The sequence below is a fragment of the Mya arenaria genome, chromosome 7, assembly GCF_026914265.1.
Source record: "Mya arenaria isolate MELC-2E11 chromosome 7, ASM2691426v1".
In the NCBI taxonomy this organism is placed as follows: Eukaryota; Metazoa; Mollusca; class Bivalvia; order Myida; family Myidae; genus Mya; species Mya arenaria.
Genome location: NC_069128.1, coordinates 53,430,799 through 53,451,499, shown reverse-complemented (window position 1 = coordinate 53,451,499; position 20,701 = coordinate 53,430,799). Strand labels below are relative to the sequence as shown.

General features: G+C 32.6%; 1 protein-coding gene across 1 annotated transcript; it reads right to left on the bottom strand.

The window, feature by feature from the left end:
- Positions 1–499: 499 nt before the first annotated feature.
- Positions 500–17,112, bottom strand: LOC128241248 (cardioacceleratory peptide receptor-like). Its single transcript, XM_052958194.1, has 7 exons — positions 17,035–17,112; positions 4,563–4,698; positions 4,084–4,281; positions 3,245–3,384; positions 2,733–2,892; positions 1,315–1,443; positions 500–732 (listed from the first exon to the last, which is right to left on the bottom strand). The coding sequence occupies exons 1-7, from the start codon at positions 17,110–17,112 to the stop codon at positions 500–502; spliced, it is 1,074 nt and encodes a 357-aa protein (XP_052814154.1).
- Between the last annotated feature and the right edge of the window lie 3,589 nt (positions 17,113–20,701).

Genomic DNA, 20,701 nt, shown 5'->3' with positions numbered 1-20,701 from the left:
TGATTATTCACACCGACGCATATATCGATGTAAGGGTGAATACTTTAGTATAATTTTAAGAGTGAGTTACACCGTCTGAAGTATTGGTGTTTGGGCCAAATACACCAACTGAACTTATCGGTGTAAGCTGAGTAACGCCGACTCATGTTTCGGTGTTTGGATGAATTTCGCCGACTCAAATATCGGTGTTAGGCTGAGTTACGCCGATTCAAGTATCGGTGTTTAATGAGTTTTGCCGACATAAATATCAGTGTTAGGCTGAGTTTCGCTTGCTCATGTATCGTTTTTTTTTTATGATCAATGCTAACCTAAGAATCGCTGTTTAGCCATGTTACACCGCCTCAACTATCGATGTTTTGATCATTTACGCCAAATTCGTGCATCGATATTTGGATCAGTTACGCCAAGTAAGTCTTGAAACGACTCCGGTCTAGAGTAAAGCACCAAATAGTCTAGCTTAGAATTAAGAACGTTGAATAATTTTGAGCATGAATAGTGTCTATATACTACGTGGCGTATGGGGCGGGGAATTGTATGCGTGACGTTTCTTAAACATTCCTGTGAATATGGCCGTGTTAAACAGCGTGTAGATGATTGGGTTCGCGGCTGAGTTAAGGGGCGCTAGACTCTGGATGAATGTGCTGATAGCGATACTTCTCTGTGACATCTTGATGTGACCGAACACGTACAACAAGTCCCAGATGAAATATGGAGCCCAACAGAATATGAACACTGAAACAGAGAAACATAACACTTTATTCAAGTATTCCTCCCTTAACGGCGATGGAATAAACCTGCAGTGTTTTACTTTCGGAGAGAATGACTAATCAGATATGTTTTATTCAAATTTTGAAGTTTTTGACGATTCATCGAAATTACTATTCTTTTCAATTGCCTGTCAAAATCAGCATTTGGAATATAGCTTGCGATAACGTTCTTCACAAACACTTTTTCAGAAAAGAAATGGCATTACATTTGCTAAGAAGAAAAATAACATAACATTTACCGTACCCCTGAAATGTATAAGAAGTAATTCTTTCAAATATTTATAAAAAGGTTTATATCAACAAACTTAAGGCGGCAAGCAGTAGGAACTTTACTAGGTGTTTTATTATTGAAATGAACTACACTAAAACAGAAATGTGAAGCACGAATTTATTTGTTTTATTTTGTATGTCCTATTCAGTACCGTGTTATTAAACATCCGTTCAGATGTTATGACAAAATGTTCGCTGTTCTTATTGCTTCAGATACATGATTCATTTATGTTAAAAAAATGAACTCTTCTTTCCATTATACATTTTCAAGACTTACCTAATACTATAACGAATGTCATTTTAATCGTTTTAATTTTGGCCTTCGGAATAACTCCTCTTGAGCTTGAAGCTCCCATTGCGGCTTTGGAATGTCTATTGGAACCCGTAAAGCGGACAGTGATAGAACCTGGAAAATGAAATAGTGTTGTACGATTTTGCTAACACTTTATGAACGCATTTTGCTGCGTACCATTCAAAGACGGTGTGCTAAACATGTATTATGATTAGAAAACATCGATATATCGTAGCCTAAATTCATGCTTATTGTGTTGCCGTGTGTATCTCTTTCACTGTGTGCTTGGCGGTTGACTTCTGATCCTCGTGACTTTGAAAAACACAACGGTAGGTTTTGTCCCTGTAGTTTCCATTCAAAAGTTACAATCAATACGAAACACACATTCCCGTATAAAATGTAAAAGAGTGAAACAACTATCAGCTCGATAAAAGCATGCATTTTTGTTGCGCTGTTCGTTGTGTTTATGTATTGACACTGACAAATGGTAACTGATATCTATTAGGTTTTGTTTACGTTTGTTTCTACTTTGATTCCAGGATCTTGCCATACCATATTGACCTTGTGGCTGTTTATTCTCACAACAAAAACATTCATATGTAAATAACTAAGTAAACAAACACACGTTTTCACATCTTTATTTCTTATTTTCTAGAAAAAAGACATCAATATATAAGACATTTCTTGAAAATGAAAGTGACAAGATGTCAGCGATCTTACTTTTATAGATTTATGAACCTCTAATGCACTGTGCAATATCATTAAATAAAAGTAAGATGCATTTCTAAACTTCTAAGAACATACTTTAGTGCATTTAATGAATGCATCAAGGAACTTGTTTTATGTGACACAAACAGTGATAACATCAGTCAAAAAGCCAGCGTTCAAAATAATATTTCTGTTCTTGCCATGCCCTAGGCAATGATGGAAAAACGCAGACACCATAAAATGAATTTGCTTAATGATACTTGGTTGAATCATCAATCTTAAACCGACTTATAGTGCATTTTTTGCGTTGTTTGTAGGTATTCTCGTTCCCTTACGCCAATGTTTATATAAATGGGCGTACTGACAAATAGTACAAACTATAGCAACACGTACAATAGCAAATACTCGTATGAAAACCCACTTCTGATGAACAACGTACGGGCTCAACAAACACTTTAAAAGTCTAACTAGGCCACACAATAACAAACAACCTCAATCAAAGCCGTATTTCAACATTTCTTAACATCATTTTGAAAGCTTAATTGCAACCCAAAGACATGTTTAACACAAAAGTGAGTACACGAAACAATAGTTGTAGAAAATATAATAACAAATGATAACTATTGAGTTTTATGTAAATTTGAGAGTGAAAGCTTAGTTCATAATCCAATTGTTTGTTAACAATAAGTGAATACCTGATTTTGAAAGACTAGATTTCTCTGCGCAGCGCCTAGTGTCGGGGGATTTAAACTTGCTGGATTTTGACCAGATGACCACGACAATGGCGATGTAGCAGCTAGCGATGATGATGGCGGGAATTATCAACACCGCGAATGAAACCATGGTTACATAGATCTGGAAATGATAAATGCAAACAAACTTGATATCTAAATATGTGCATCATTTTAACATTATCAATGTATCGTATTTTCAGTCGTTACTTCGAATATCTAAGTAACAGATGGCATCCAGTAATTATGTGTTCTTCCCTAGTATGTTTTTAATCTTTAATACTAGGAATCATTTCATTATACATCTTTGCCAAACGAAATTAAAGTAAAACACTAAGATAATCTCACTTTACGGCTAAGATCATTATTGGTATTGTTCCAGATGCTTAATCTATAATGCGTTTGGCAATCATCATCAAGGTGGATTGTGGTGCCTTGAGCGGGAACAATATAAGAAGTATTTAAGCTGTATTTACCCGCCACACCCACGGTTGTAGGTCTATCCAACATTGTTCCTTCCCGTCTACAATGTCCATTTCTGACATGTACAACATCGGGGATGAAAATAGAACAGCAAACAACCAGGCCAATCCAACAAGTATGCGGCACCGCCTCTCTTGAATAGAGAAAAAAATAGAATTGACCTGTTTTTAAATAAGATTGTTACCTAATGTTTGGTTTGGTTGCTTCGTTTGAAATGAGACTTTGACCTATCTAAAACATTGAAAATGTATATGGTAATAACTATTGTAAGATGTATATTTCAACTGAACAGAGGCTAGACAAAATACTAATTTAATTACCAGTATCCGAAAACACTATGTTGTATAATTGTCTTCTTTAATTTTACAAAAACACGTTTCTTTCTGATAAAAGGCATCAAATAAAAACGAAGGCACACCTTTTAAAATGTTGTTCGCCAATTAAAATGCCCAAAAACTTATAATATTGATAAGGAATGGAAACAAATACTTTAAGCTATATTGAAGGCTTAAGCACAGTAATACTTTCCAGTTTATCGTGCAGAGAACAGAGTCCCTTTGAATCTTAAAGAAGCAATGAAGGACACATGTTGTCTACATTATTTAGATCTTGACTGCCTAAGCGTTCATTATTTGATGTGATTCCCGCAAGCATGTTGATTCTAAATAGTCCAACTGAATCTACGTTATATACGTCCACTTTCGTTAAACGAATATTTGACAATCAGTGATGTAAAATTTGTTCAAGATATATTGCATGTCACTATAACTCCAATATCACATCTGACATATGCTTTGTAATCTTGTGTGTGAACATGTTTCAACGTGCTTACCGACATTGTTGATATTCATTGGTCTTGCGATTGCATCCAGGCGATCTATAGACAGCGCCACAAGAGAGTAGGTTGCACCAAACGTAGCTACACATTGAGCAAATTTGACCACCTTACAGCCAATGTAGCCCCCGTACCACGTGATTGTCACCTTCCAAATGATGTCTGTAAGTACCAGGAGACAGCCAACGGACAGGTCTGCAACCAAAACGGTTTAAACATTCATATGACAGTGCTAGGCATCATTATTAACAGTGAGATCAATATACTTGCGATAACTCTTCGTCAGTCGAGATGGCCAGAAGGCTCGAAATACGTGATATGCCGAAAACATCTGTTTACGCTCCATAGCCATAAAGAATTGATAATGACATAAATAAAGCCACTGTGCCATATATGTATTGGTACTATGATTAGCTATGTAGACTTATTGTTATTGCCCATATATTGCAATACGTTATCTAATTGTTTTAGTGTACCTGCACACGCTAGGTTGATGATGAACACATTCATACGTGATCTGCGCTTGCCTGAGGAAACAATGCCGGCTAGGATTAGGAAGTTGCCGACCACGATCGTTACAAACAAGATACATAGAAACATCAGCTGTTCGGTCTGAAACAAACACAACAATGGATCATTTCAAGCTTTAAGCTGCTTAACCTGATATATATAAAAAATCGTTACAAAATGTTACACTGGACTATCTGCTGCTAAACCTGAAATATGAGTTGTAACTCGTTACGAAATGTTACATCCGACTATCAGATGCTTATTTTTAAATATACATGGTAAGTCGTTACAACATGTTACACAGGACTTTCAGCTTATAAACCTGAAAAACGCTCATTTATCAGAAAAATGTGTATAATTAATTGATGTTTAATTGAAAACCTTTTCAATTTTAGCCAAATGATGTCATACAAACCATGACTTCATATATTTGTCCAAGCACTTCGTGAGTTCATTTTATTTTTGTTCCTATTGAACAAGGCTTATTAGCGTGAAGCGGTGAAATTATATTTTTATACACTCAAAGGTTTCACTTTTGAATTTATGACAATGTGTTGTAAAGCTATTTTTAAAATAAACATCGCAGATGTTCAATATTTGTACATAATATCTATAATGATTTACGGTTTTCCAATGTATCTGGATTGGTTACAGGTCCAATCGATTTAAAACAATATCTATAATCCTATGTTACACTTGTTAAGACAATTGAATTATAGATTTTATATCGTGGAGCCCCCAATCAGAAACATAAACAGTTCATCCTCAGACTATCAGACTATCAGTATTCCAATCGAATAGCTACTGGACAATTTGTCATGAGATCAAGTATTATACAAAGCAATTACTTTTGCTCACGATGCAAAAATAATTTATATTATGGTAAGGCCTGGCAATTCGATCAACCCATAACAAACCACTGTATTAAGTGTAGAGGTGCGGTTGAACACCGTGTTGTCATAATCCCAATTCGTGGTAGACACAGAAAATAGTATCACTTATAATACATGATTGCTTTGTGGTTTGAGATTTTTTGGTAAAGTAATCATATATTTTGTATTATTTCTATCATTTTGTACTTTCAAAGGCAATGCATTTTTAATTTTTAATGTAGTTTGGATTTTAACATTAGAAAGGTATTTCTCTTTCAGGATGGAAAATGCATGTGTTTGAAGCAAGTTTTATCAAAACATGTCGGAGGAGATGTAGGAGGAGATGTAGAAGAAGATGTGGAGGAGATGTAGGAGAAACTGTAGAAGGAGATGTAGGATGAGAAGAAGGGGAGAAAGTAAAGGAAATATAGGAGTAGATGTCAGAGGAAAAGTAGGAAAAAATGAGATTTTGGATAGGAAGTAGGACGATAAAAAGGATGACATGTAGGTAGAGATGTAGGAGAAAAAATAGAATGATATATTTTAACGAAAACGTTTAACGAAAGTAGCCTGATAGCTAGATAATTATCGCGACTATTAGGTTGTTAAACGATGCAATTTGCGAACGTTTTCAGGTAATTTAACGACAGGGATATGTCACCATAACAAAACAAGTGTTTGTTCGCAACCTTGTTTATAGGCAATCTATGCTCAGCAACGTAATGCTCTACTTCGCACTACTTTGTTCCGTGTAATTATTGTAGGCGGTAAAGAGTGGTTAGGTTAAAAAACTGAAAGGTTGTCTAAAGAACGTCTTCTTTGTAGTCAGCTGCAAGAGCATCACATGCAACAAGTAGGATCATCTGAAGATTAGCAACGTATTAGTGTGATGCAAAATGTATATATTTCTACAGACTTTTAATCAAATCCTGTTTACGGTCTATCTAAATCAACGTTTCCGTGTCGTCACTCAAATAATTACATACATCAGCCTACACTTGACATTATTAGCTTTGTATGACATATAGGACAATTAATCATAATTTGCCTATTTTCCTCCCGCGTGTTTTACGAGAGTTAACATGGAAAATTGCTTTATTCTATCTCGCTTTGAGCTACATTTGCATCTTGGATGATATATAGATGTACTATTAATGAAAATAACATACGAAACTTGCCTACGCAGTTCCTTCGTGTTTTAATTAATAATAAAATATTTCAATAGTTCTTTATGGGTATTGACAAACGTAACACGCAATTTAAGTGCACCATTATTTATATGAAAAACTACAGAAACAATAACATTAGTCGAAAGTTCGAGTAATGGTCAAGAAAGTAGTTCAAGTCAAGTCAAAATAGTTGTTTATAAAAGGGATCGGCCCATAAAAATGACATGTAAAATTAATACAATTAAATGTAAGTAGTGAATTATATGACTAATGACAATGAACTGGAGTGTGTGTGTGTGTGCGTGCGTGCGTGCGTGCGTGCGTGCGTGCGTGCGTGTGCGTGTTTGGACCAGTTTGTCTATAATAATTGAACATATTTACATTTGTCCTTATATTTATACTTATATATTAAGAAAACTTGATGCATTTTATTATGATATGACAAGTGCGACGCAATGTAAGGGTTACCGACGTTTCAAAATTGGCCATACATTTAATAGACATATAATTCGTTTTATACATTTTTATTCAAAACAAATCGAATCGAGGCTCAGTTTGCGAAATATATTGATCGTTATAATGCTGATGCAAAATAAAGTTTCGGCAATGTGCATGATGGAAATGTACCATAAGGTATCCAGTTATAAATGCCATTACCATATTTTACTCGAAAATGTATTTTCTAAGAATCTCTGATGGATCAATGTCCACTTTGGTGGCTATCGTCCATCATTGCAATAATGGTGTATATAGAAAACAGCTCTGCTACATAATACACGTCTGACACGTACTTCGTAGTTTATCGTTCGTTATATTACAATTTCCGTCAAGAAAATGTATTGATATGATTTCAGAAATATCCAGCAGACTGCGCAAAAAATATATATGCTTTTCATGCAAAGTTCTATATGCCTCTTCCTCAAAAAAGTGTAATCTTACTTGTTAATAGACAATTTACGTATCATTTTGAAGCAGTTATGAGAAACAATTGAATGAATATGTATGATGACTACATAAGAAAATGGTAAATGACTGCGGAAAATGAGGCGTTAATATGAATAACAGTTGCTGTGTAATTGTTTAAAAAGATATATCAGACAAGGTTATACAATAATCAGACGTTGTCCGAGAATAAATCAGGGACAGAAATATATTTACGGAGGGTATTCAACCTTTACATGCACAGACAGACATAATTCAATAGGAAACAACTTTTATTGGGCAGAAGAAGTGGTTTCTTAAGAAAGGCGAACATGAAGTGGTCTCGTAAAGAGGAAATTATATGAGAGGGGAAGTTTCGAAATATCAAGAAAATCCAGCCCAATCGCAATAAAACAAAAATGTACAAGCCTATTGTTTGATTTAGAATAAAATGTTGTGACTTCCTTTGAGGTGTCCGATCCAAAATTATGCTACACGTTTAATATTACCACCATTGAACGTAACATTAAAAGCCTTGTTATATGGGCATAATTGAAGGGTTCAGGGCCAGTATTTAATATTGATCCCATCCTTATGCTTAGACATGCTTCAGTGATTCCATTCATCATAGTTGTCACCTAAACATACAGGCCAATCAAAACGCGTACTTTCTAATCCTCATTTTAAATTCAATCTAAGTTGCTTATTGAATAAGGCCCCAGGTCAATAGTTTAGATCATGTCTTTTTCCTACACTGTTCACATTTGTTTTCCACATGTAAGCGCTTCCAAATGATATCAACAACATTGAGGAGATATCGGGCATTTTGATTATTTCCTTTCATCAAAACACCGAAATTGCTTATTAATGCGACGTTATGATAGGATTAAAATTAACTATACCAATTTAATGATTATTATTTTTGTATAAAGGTTTTTAAACCAAAGCACCTGCATTGACGCCGCATAACCATGGTTGTTGTATTTTATATCAAGGATTGCCGATCAATCCTCAGCTGCAATGCGTTATGCTCACACTCATTCTCTCTGTGTCAGATATCTTGTATCATTCAATCTCTGTATTATTATGCAAATCCTTAAGTCCCTATAACGGAACATCGGGACTAATACAAATGTCTTAATTCCACCTGCTTTCCAGTTCAAGATAGGAACTCATGCATTCGTTCATAAGAAATACACATTTTACTGCGTCCATGCAAATCTTTGATTTTCCAATTAAAAGTGTTAATCAGCGGCCATATTCTCCTTGTAAAGTCACCTTAACTAACAATCAACAACCTTTCAATTTGCGCGTTCAGAAACAAGCGCCTATTGTCATTATGGCTTGATTATAAGTGATTGAAATAAATATATCCATGAAATAAGTGTTCTCCATTTGGAAAATAGATGTCACCTAAGCGCTTATGATTTTCTTAATATCAGGCTGACTAAATGATATTTTATAATACAATGTTAACATTCTCAAAAATGTAATTATAAAGTTTGCCGCGAGAAAAGCCAATAAAACAATCGATACATTTATAAAACTAAGTTACAGTCTAAAGATCAGATATCTAACAAACTGTTTTTAACATTTTCCAAAAAAAGTTCTAGGCTTATCAAAATTAAAAGGTTTTTTAGAACAGTTGAAAAATATTGGTATACAATGATATATATAACTGTAAAACTAGCGTAGGCAGTCTGTACGGCTAAATAATGAATAATTGAAATAATTATCACTATACAATAAATGTTTTCCATTTATAAAATGTATATCAACTTAAAGGCGTACTCGATATTATTTCATAAGGGAACGCTAACATTCTCGGAATTGTATTTTGCAAGAACTATAAAGTGATATGATTCATAAAATGTCGTTACAATCTTTAGATCTGCTTCCGTTTGCTTTGAATTTTAATATATCATTGATATTAGGAAAGCGTTTAAGTCATATAATTGTCAATATCCATTATGATATTGCATTACAATATTAGATAGAAAAAGCTGTATTTCCCTAGGATCGTGGTCATTTTAAAAATGCAGAAACGAAATTCTTTATTATTCAAGCATTTACGAATATGTATATATTTTTATTTGCAAATTACAAAGTTAAAAAATAAAACGAACTCTTTAATTGCACTCGCAATAAACAATTCATATGAATCTTAAAGTAAAAGACATAACAATATTTATGCAAAACGCTACAGAAACAAACTCAGTAGCAAAAAGTTTAAACATAAACCCGGTTAAATGGCATTGGGTAAACGCCAAAGACACAAAATCACAACAAGAAACATAGAAGAACAGCACAAAACCCCACAAACAGCACAGTGCATACATACTTTATATAAAAAATAGGTTTGTTTATCAAGAACTGTTAGGTACCGCTTTGGAACAGTCAGTAAAATGTAAATTTACTTGGGGTTTAAACCAGTTTAGGTGCACAAACCTCACTCTTATCCCAACAATCCTTAATAAAGATAAAACGCAAAAGATAAATCTTATCAAAGTATGCATTAACTTGAGGAAACTTATCTCATTACAAAGACCTATTGAAAATAAACTGGAGTTAAGTTTTTGTTTATTATAGTACTCGAATGTCAACAAACATTATACCAAACAGTAATGCGTCCTTCTTTGTACATATTAAGTCGGTTGGTCCATATACATGTTCGGTGGCAGGCTGACCGGTCCTGGGTATGACATATATGATCCTCAGTGGTGGGTAGTATTTCTTATCGTTCATCGTTACATAAAATAGACGTATTTAGTTATAATAGGAGAACATGCACATGGACATATACATCGTTGACACTATTGGTTAAGCGTACTATTAAAAAACACGAGCTATTTTCGGTGAGGACGCCTTGCTTCTTTAGGTATATGAATAACGAAATGGTGTATTTTTATGATGATGATGATGATGGTGTTCTTTTAATAGGTTAAAGTATCGACGAAGGATGGAGATTTTGTTTTATAACTATTTAAGTACAGATTGGTTTATGTATCGCCCAAGGATGGGGTAAATGAATTTGTTTTTTTATTTAGACTAAATAAATAAATATCATCAAAATTTCTTAAATATACTACAAAATGCCAGATGCGCTTTATTTTGTAGTATCATGTCTCTGGTCCTTTGGGACTAGTAATGTAGTCTTGATGATATTAAAAACGAAAAAAAACGCATTCAGCCGATCCTAGAGGTCTCCGAAAGTGTTGCGCAGTTCATCAATGTCAATTAACTGTTTCAACCAAACCTAGATTGCTTGTTTCATACTGTGTATGTATTGTATGATTTCGGATAATCTGTCTCCAAGACTGTATCATATAAATCACTGCTACATCAAGATTATATATTATTTCCACAGATACCGACATCAAACGTGTCTCTCCCTTTGCATAAAACTGTTATAAAACTCTGAAACAGATCATATATTTAATATTAGTTTTGATTTTTAAATATGGTAATTCATTTTTGAATGTTAACATCTTATATTTTCTAAAAATACCTCTTTTTTTCCATGTTGTACATGCATTTGAGAGAATAAATGTATTGACTTCAAATACTTTCATCAGAGCAACTGGTGCTAAAACGGCATTGACCATACTCTAAGCAAGGCATCATTAAAGACCGGGATGACTTTCTTTTGATCTGCAGTTCATGATCTACACTTAATAGTTGAATGGACTTTCTCGACATAATTGAGTTTATTGATATATTCAGCAATGAAAATTATATAGCACAGGTTGTTTTATGCTTCTTGTTTTATCCAACTAGATGGTTACGAAAACTATTCGTAAAATGATAGTTTTGTCCTAAAATATTTCTATGTTTCCTTATAAAATATAAGCAAACACACATTCAAAGTTGGGCATAATCAGCTGCAAATATGGGGAAAATGTTGATATGCAAGTACTTTTGATAGTTCGATTATAACATTTCACAGATATATCGCATTACCTTAGGAGGCAGTCGTTTCATTATTTAAAAGATGTCCTCTGTTAGATTATCTATGTTATAATTATTTCATTGTAAACGGTCTCTTAACTCTTAATGATTGTAAAAATGTTCAGAAACAATAAAAACATTTTATTACAAAATTAATGTAGCTAATGGGAATTCATTGAATATTTTATTGAGGTAAATCTATCATAAAAATCAACGATGTGTCGCCTGGGTGCCTCGCTACCTCTATTTTGGTTGGTAAAAGTTGGGGCGAAATAGCAAGAACCAGTCCCCAATTTCTCAAAACATCTGCAGTCACTTATAACAGGATTAAGATAAACCCACTATTTTTGACTTTCAATATCTTGCATTTTTATATACTCCTTTAAATGTGTTCATACTTAAAATAGGGATTTTTGTTATTATTATCACAATCAACCATTTTTTATTTATAAACAATCACTATAAGTATGTATTTCTGCTAATTGAAATAAGTAACTTAAGCCTGTTAAGCTTAAGAAGTTTAGACAAATTGGGGCCTGTATGTAAGTTCCCTTAATCTGTTTATATATAAAAAAATGTTGTTTGTTAAAACACTGCTTATATCTGGCGTATGATGACAGGTAAACAATAATGGCGGAAATACGAGGGATTGAATTGATATGCTCGTACATGTTGATTATTGGCTAAACACTGCTATGACCTCTATCGAAACTAAAACCTACCATTACAATAGCCACCTGGGCCAGTATTCAATATTGACCTTATCCTTATTCTTAGACATGCCTTAGAGATTCCATTCAGCTTATTGGTCAACTAAATATACAGGCAAATCAAAACATTTAGTTTCAAATTCAATTGCTTAAGTTGCTTAATGAATACTGCCCCTGGTATGGAGATTTTATGAGGCAAACTAAGTTTTGACGATATACAAAGTGACATGAATATATAATAACGCCCTTATTCATTCAACAGAGCTTAGTAAAAACCTGTCAAGTGTTTGATTGGCCAATCTCATTTTTCATCATTTTCAATAAAGACATAGAGGGTAATTGTTTGCTTCAGTGGAATATTATAATACATTTCACCGAGTTAACTCCAAAAGTTATATTTTACGAGTGGCTTATTACTAAAATTGATATAAACCTTCTTGTTAATGCATATTATTAGAACAGTGAAATATCATTTCTATTACACAGATTAATCTCTATAAACAACTGGAAAGCAAAACATAAATGGTATATCGTTTAACAAACCTGTATATATTATACAGTGGAGTGCAATCCTCAGATACAGAATTTATCTATGATTGATTTAATCAGTTGAACTTTTACCAAACACCAACGTTCCACGATACATGCCCGGTAAACAACCTTTTGCTAGTGTTCGATTCGTAAACATTACCGGTTTTATGTTGTTGTGTATATTTGGCACATAACTATCGTTACTAGTAATCTAGATTAGTGAAGGCATTTTGTTTCGATACTTGTTCGTGTGAAATATAGTTTGCATGGACATTTAGACGTGTATCAGGTTGTGTTTAACAAATTATATCGACACAACGCTAATTCTATACCTTGAACGATGTATATTTGAAGTTTTGCGAACTTAACGTTAACGTTTTATATACGAAGCTATGGATTAAATATTCATCATCAAATGTAATGCATTTCCGACTTGATGTCCGTTTTATATCAATTGTGGACAACAAACGATGTTCAAACTATAATTTTGTTAATTCAATATATATAAAATAAATTATGTCATGATAAATCAGTAAGACACATGTACGATAGAAAAATTGCATTTATATAGTGAACCACTTTTTCACAAAAGCTTACTAAAATAAAAGTGTGCGAATTCATTTTAACTATATTATAATATATTTAAGAGAACTATGTAGCCATGGTTATTGTACTTTATTTAAAAATATTTGGCTTTGCTCTATTTGCCATTGAACAAGGTCGCAGTGATGTAAATGCACTCTTACAAAAAGTGTTTACTCAAATTGTCACAAATAGTTGATCATAACACACTTCCTTATTTAGAATAGGGGAACGTACACAAGGACATATTCATCATACACATTTTCATATTGTGAATATAAGTACATAAATATAGAAATATTCATGTCAAAGAGTTGCTGTTAATATGTAAAGGTTGCAGTATCGGCAAAGGATGGATATTTGGTTATACAAACAAATGCACCATCCCTGACCGCCACGGACTCATATGATAACTTAACGAGTGTTGTTGGAGATGTACAAAAACTTTATTAGCATCATATTACAGAATAAGATGTAGAAACAGCTATATGAAATGTTAATCCTTTTGATCAAATGAAACATTCAGTAAAACAGTTTTAAACAACTCATGAAACAACGGCATTGACATTCTCTGCTTAATCACGATTTGTGTTTGAATACTTTAAGGCCAATTTTAGATAATGTTCCATTATCATACGGGCCCTGCAGCACTTACGTACGCATAAATTCCAGGCATCCCCGGGCAAGTCGTTTAAAACTGATAAATGTTACGACAAACAAAGTATTGCACATGTAATGCCCGAATTTTTAAAGTAACACTCTTATTCAAAATCATTGCATACACATGCAAAAAACCCCCATCAATTTCGACTGATAAACCTTTAACTATTTACTAAATAGTGCATTTATTGAAAATAATAATTACTGATAACAAGATTATAACCGTGTATTAATAAGCTGAAAGCGCAAAAATACTAAATGATTGTTGAGTGCTAAAATATTTACTGTGATCTACTTTAGTCTCATAAGGGTGGAGATACCGTGTTTATACCCTTTATTAAAATTTAACTAGTTATTCTTCATAAAAAGCATTGTTTTCCACATTTATTCATTCGTTTTGGAATATTAAAACAATATTATTAATTGTGGTAAATCGTTTTTTGAAAGAAGAGTGCATCTTCAACTATATTATCTTGTTCACTCTTTATATCGAATCGTATTGCTGAATTTGTTTTAATGTGTGCAATAGCTGATGGTTCTTTTTATTGTATTATCTTATTTTTGCACATGCGTACTACGCTACCATGGTCATTGTAATTAAGACAATTGTTTTTATATGTTGTACGTAGACAATATCGTATTGATATACATGCTCACTTACAAGAAATGATTGCTCAAATATCAACGAAAGTTTGTCATTACATACTATAGACTTCGATATTTAGAATATAGGAACGTGCACAAGGAAATAGTCATGCTGCAAAGGAGTATTATGCTAATATAAGTATATGAAAATAGAAACTATGAAATGAAGTCAATGGTTGTTTTTTATTTGTTCAGGTTGCAGTATCGGCCAAGGATTAATGAGGTTTTGTAACAAAACCTAATGAATTACTGACCGAAACGGGCACATATGTTTACTGCATGCGTCATTTTAAAATTATTTAAAAAAACAAAAACAATACCACTATGACATGGAGTTTATCAAATACACAGTACCAGTGTCTGTATCGAGATATGTTTACCATAATATCCTAGCTTGTATTTTTTAAACAAATTTAAATCCCTCTGTGTGTTCTCATTTTAAGTTTCGTCAATATATATAACTATACCTCGGTGTATAAACAAGCGACACAGAGACGTTAACAAATGCATCTATAGAGTAATTGTGACGTAGTGAGACCTGTACAACTATTCATTGTATAGTGAACAACCAAATATTAATTAAAATACTATTTTTTTAAAAACAAATATGAGTATATTTACATGCACAGTTATTAACAGATGCATTTCAAAGTTGCTATTGATTGCTTGCCTAAAAGTCTTAATTCATTGCATTTAGTCCTCAACAAGACTCAATGTAGCTGACAAGATTAGCCTTTTCCGCAAAATATGAGATGAATGGAAATCTGAATTAAATGGAAAAGAAAGGAAAAACAGCCTGTTGACACCGTCTCAATTTGATTTATATTCAACTTTAAGTTGCTTAAACTTCCTCTGATAAAAATAATCGTATTCTATAATTATAATTTTACAAAGACGTTGTTCGTTGTATCAATAGGACATAATTTGGCTGAGTTTGTTATCAAACGAAAAACACAGAAGTGTTCAATTTGAATCAATACTACCCTTAACCTACCACATACATTCTACAATAAGCCTAAAGTGCTGTATGTTCAAAGATATTTGATATCCATTTACTGTTTCTTAATTAAGACCGGTATGCCTTTAAAAACACCTATAAGACCAGTTTCTCGCGTGACAGCGCCAACACGTGTGATTACTACAGTCGAAACCCGTTGGTACGAATTCACTTGGCTCGAATTCCTCGTTGGCTCGAACAAGATGTAAAGGACCGATTTCTTTATACTATACGTAAACGTTTCCGCATAGCTCGAATTTTTCGAGGTTCGAGGTATTTTCGCCGGTCCCTTGGAGTTCGAGCAAACGGGGTTCGACTGTATATAATTGGGAATGACAAGATACGTTTTTTTACCATTTGAAATTTAAATCCGCTCTCACTTTCGAAATCAAGCTTCAGCGCGGACAGGGCTGGGACACAATTTCAATGGGGTCATATCAGAATGACACTACGTTCGCATATAATTTGGCTTCCATTAAGTGTCATTTAATATGCCCTTAACCAATAGAGAAAAACGTTAGTTTTAGTGTAAGATTGCAATTTATTTCTCCTCGTGAACACCCAAAAGTAAATATAGCTATTGGTGCTGACTGGCGATCAAACACAAAAACAACCAATTATCCTCTTATTTTTTTATCTAGCTCCACAATCTTACCGCTATTTTAAACTCTATACATTCACACGAAATATATAATGGTTGAGATATTCGATGTGCAAATAATTATGTTTTCTTATGACATAATGGTCGTCAACTTTAAAAGGTAGTTGCCTAATGATTACTAAACGTTTCAACACATGACTGAAAATACAAATTAGTGATTAATTACCGATATTGTTAAGGCAATTTGAGTTTTTTTATTCTATTTTTCACTTGAATTCCAAGTAAAATGACCGACATTTTATTATTCTGATGATGAAACAGAGCTTTTGCAATCTCTTTTTTAAATTACTTTTGGTATTTTTCAACACTACCTAAAACACTTTCAAACGATACAAAAATTGTATGGGTTTTCCAGGCATTAAAAGTTCACATTATTGTGCATAGTTTGTATTCGATAAACAAATAATTTTGAGTCATTTTTAATACTTTTAAATTGTTGATTCTGTTGACGACGTAAAATATTGGTATAATTTAAAAGGGTGTTGTGTATCTATATAAATAAACGAAAAAAACATAATTATAGATACAGTTTTTGTTGTTTGTATTTTTTCAACTGAAATTGATCGTGAATTGTGAAATATTTTATTGCTGAAATAGCGTATTTGGAAGATCTTTTTACATTTCTTTATATTAAATCCCTTCTTCTCTAACCTTTTCAAAGGTTACCAACATAATATGGTGTCACAAGGCATATTTTATTAAAATAATTGTGCGCTTGATACCTTAAGAAACCGTTACTTACCTGGTGGAACTCATAGACAAAGTACGTATTATTTTCCTTCGTAACTGGCTGGTCCAGCTTACTCGTAGTGTTGTTCATAGTGAAGATTGGTAGAGATCCACTTCCAGTAATTTGTTAGCTATCTATTTTTACTTTTATATTTAACTTTCAAAGATCAACTGTACTCTTCAAAAGAAACAATTCCACAATTGTAATTTCCCATTATATAAGTAAATATTTACAGATCATCCGATATTAGCTTATTGTTTGCAACAAAAATGTACATATTACAACACAGTAGGTTTAATGCGTATATATTTTAAACTGTATTTCTGTGTCGAAAATCAAAGAGTCTAACCCGAACAAATCATTCATGAAAATGGTAAGATTTCCAATCAACATATGCATTGCTTAAGTGATAGTCTTTCTTATATAACTGTATGTATATGAGTTATATTGACGTCAAAGGGAAGTTTTTAGAGGTGCTTGTTTACAGATTTGAAGGACTATCATGAAGGACTATCATGTGTTGTTTGTTTGTATAGGTTACTGCATCGGTCAAGGATGGAGATGTTGATAAAACAACAGGTGTATTACCATCCCTGACCGAAGCTGAACCATCTGGTAACTGTACGCGACCATTAATTTGCTTTTAATTAAATCGAATTTAGTTTATACTTGGTTTGTTTGTTCACAGATTTGAAGGACTATCATTTTGTTTGTTTGTATAGGTTACTGGATCGGCCAAGGATGGAGTTGTTGATAAAACAACAGGTGTATCACCATCCCTGGCCGAATCTGATATAACTTAATTTATTTCTTAAGAAATGAATTTATTTATGATACTTTCAAGGGGTCTAACTCATTACGCAGTAATTTATAATTTAAGTACCGAGTTTCCAATTTTGATAGTATTATTTAACCGTCCGTCTCGCTGGTCTCACAACGTAAGAATTTCACAGATAATTTCTAGTAACCCGGATAACGCAGTATTTTCACAAGCTTTTATTCCCATCGTACCTTACCCAATGTATAGGCCAGTGCGTGTTTACCGTATTATACCTAATAAGGTCCTTTCAATTTTTCAAGCCATGCCTGTTTGTTTTCATATTATTTTTATTCCTTTTCATGTTGTATATATTTTATTGCACTATCAGTCATGCTTTTCTACTTTTTGCTATTCTGTTATCTTACCATTGTTATACTGTTATCTTACCATTTGGCTTTATCATGCAATTTGTATTATTTGATATTTTCTATTGGATGGCGTTTAATTTACCTCCAACTTTTTTTCGGCCATGTATATTGTTCGTTTGTAACGATATACGTCATTTAATTTCATTAAATGACATTTTTCAATTTCGATCCTGGTTTGTCAATTACTCGAAACAAACGAACTCAACTCATACTTTTAAGAGAGTACCCATAAATATGGTTACTGCACACGTCAATTAATTTGCTTTTAATTAAATTGAATCGAGTTTTACATATTTTATCCGAGACATTCCTAAGCAGATGGTGAAAACCATTGTTTTTATCAAATTATGACTGTATAAAATAATCTTGAAATTATAGCTTAAACATTGATCTGTTTGATAAAGCGTAATATTAAGTAGAAAAGTAGTTTACAACTCTTGAAACATGAGCATTGACTTTGTCTGCTTAATCATATTTTGTGGTTCGAAAGGCTTTAATATACATTAAATTCAATTTTAGAAAATGTTTCATTAATCATTCTGGCATAGCAGCACTTATTTACTCATTTATGATAAATTCCAGGCATCTCCAGGCAAGTCATTTAAAAATGATAAATGTAAAAACAATCTAACTATGACACATGAGATTCCCTAATCCTAGGAAATGTGAATAATTAAAATCATGTAATATTGCTTTTTTTATTTTGTGTTAATTTGTTTTTCTGTTTATTTTTTGATTTTGTAATGAACTTAGATTTATAAAAACAACCCTATGACACAGAGTACATCAAATACTCAGTACCAGTGTCTGTATCGAGAAATATTTAATTAACCTATAAATAGACAGTCTCTCATTGGTCCAGATATCCTACGAGGAAAAAAAACCCATGTCTGTTGGGTTTTATTCATAATATTGAACTAAACATAAAATGTCATTCTATTTATAAATTCATTTTTTTTTTCGGTTTGTTTCATAATTTTCACTTTATGTTGTTATTGGTTAGTATTAGAATTAATAGTAGGTTTACCTTTGTGTTTATAATGGTCGATGAAAGATATTTTATTAAACAGTTATAACTATTTTTTCTTGTATACGAAATTAACTAATTATATAGACCATTAAAAGTAAATAATAGATGCATATACTACTATCAGATAATTATGAAGGTAGCATTCAACATGTCTTAAGCAAAGAGTTGTAAGAGTTGGCACTTTAAAATTAAATTGTCAAATAATGAAAAACTGATTGCCGGTGAAAATTAGATCATATTGAATAGCTCACTACTCAATACACATTTAATGTTCACCATAATAATGACCTATTATAAATCTTTTAAATCAATTCCAATGCCTGTGTTCAGTTTTCGTCGGTCGAACTATCAAGAGATGCTCAAATTGTTAAAAGTTCAAATACCATTTTGATTGTCTGCGACAGCAGTTAATTCTTGTTGACAGCAGAGGTAGGCGTAACAATGTTAGATCTGCCAAGTATCAACTTAGGCTGTTTTTCATTTTCAAGAATAGTTAAATCAATTCAAATAATCCATAAGGGCCGGAAAATAAATAATTCCTGTATGAAAAACAAATTTCGTTTGCCTCGAAAAAATAGCTACATCCTTTTTCGACTCTTGTAATTCACAAAACCAAGTATGTAAGTTTATAAAGGCCTGCTTTTAAACATTCTGCAAGATATTATATAGATTAATCAACTTTTAATAAAAAAAAATTAACATATATTTGCATTCAAACAAAGATTTGCTACGGTCGATATGTTTTCTTTGTTGTGTATATGCTCACAGCAGACGCCAAGTTACCGTGCGATAAGAGTGCAGATAAATTATAACGATGTTTAAATATACATTTGCAATTTTTGGTAAAAATAACTTTCGGTAATGTCATATTTTCTTATTGATGCAAAAAGCTACAAAAAGTAGCACAAAGTTTAAACATAGACCCGGTTTAGTGGCACTGGGTAAACGCCAACGACATAGAACATAAATTCACAAACAAGAAACATAGAAGAACAGCACAAAACTCCACAAACAGCACAGTGCATACATACTATATATAAAAAATAGGTATGTTTATCAAGAAACATTAAAAAGGATGTTTAATTAAATATTTCGCGTTGTTAACTTATATGTTTTATGTTTCACAAATGACATGGAGAAACCGCTTGCAGTTTTTTCCTTGTATCTGATTTTCAACAATTTAAAGAGTCAAAGGTAGTTCTTACTTTAACAATTACATTAAAATTTGATCGGAAAAGTCGCATTAATTCGGTTTTGCTATTTATAAAGTCACGTCCGCTAACAAACCGAAAACATGAAATATTTTCTAAGAAGCTGTTAACCTTAATTAGCTTCTAAATAATTTCTCAAATAATACTTGTAGTTGTACTAGAATGCTCACATTCGCGCTACACATTTTATATCTACGAAAATACTTAATAAAACGTAACCAACCCGTAACTATTTCAGGGAACTTTCAAC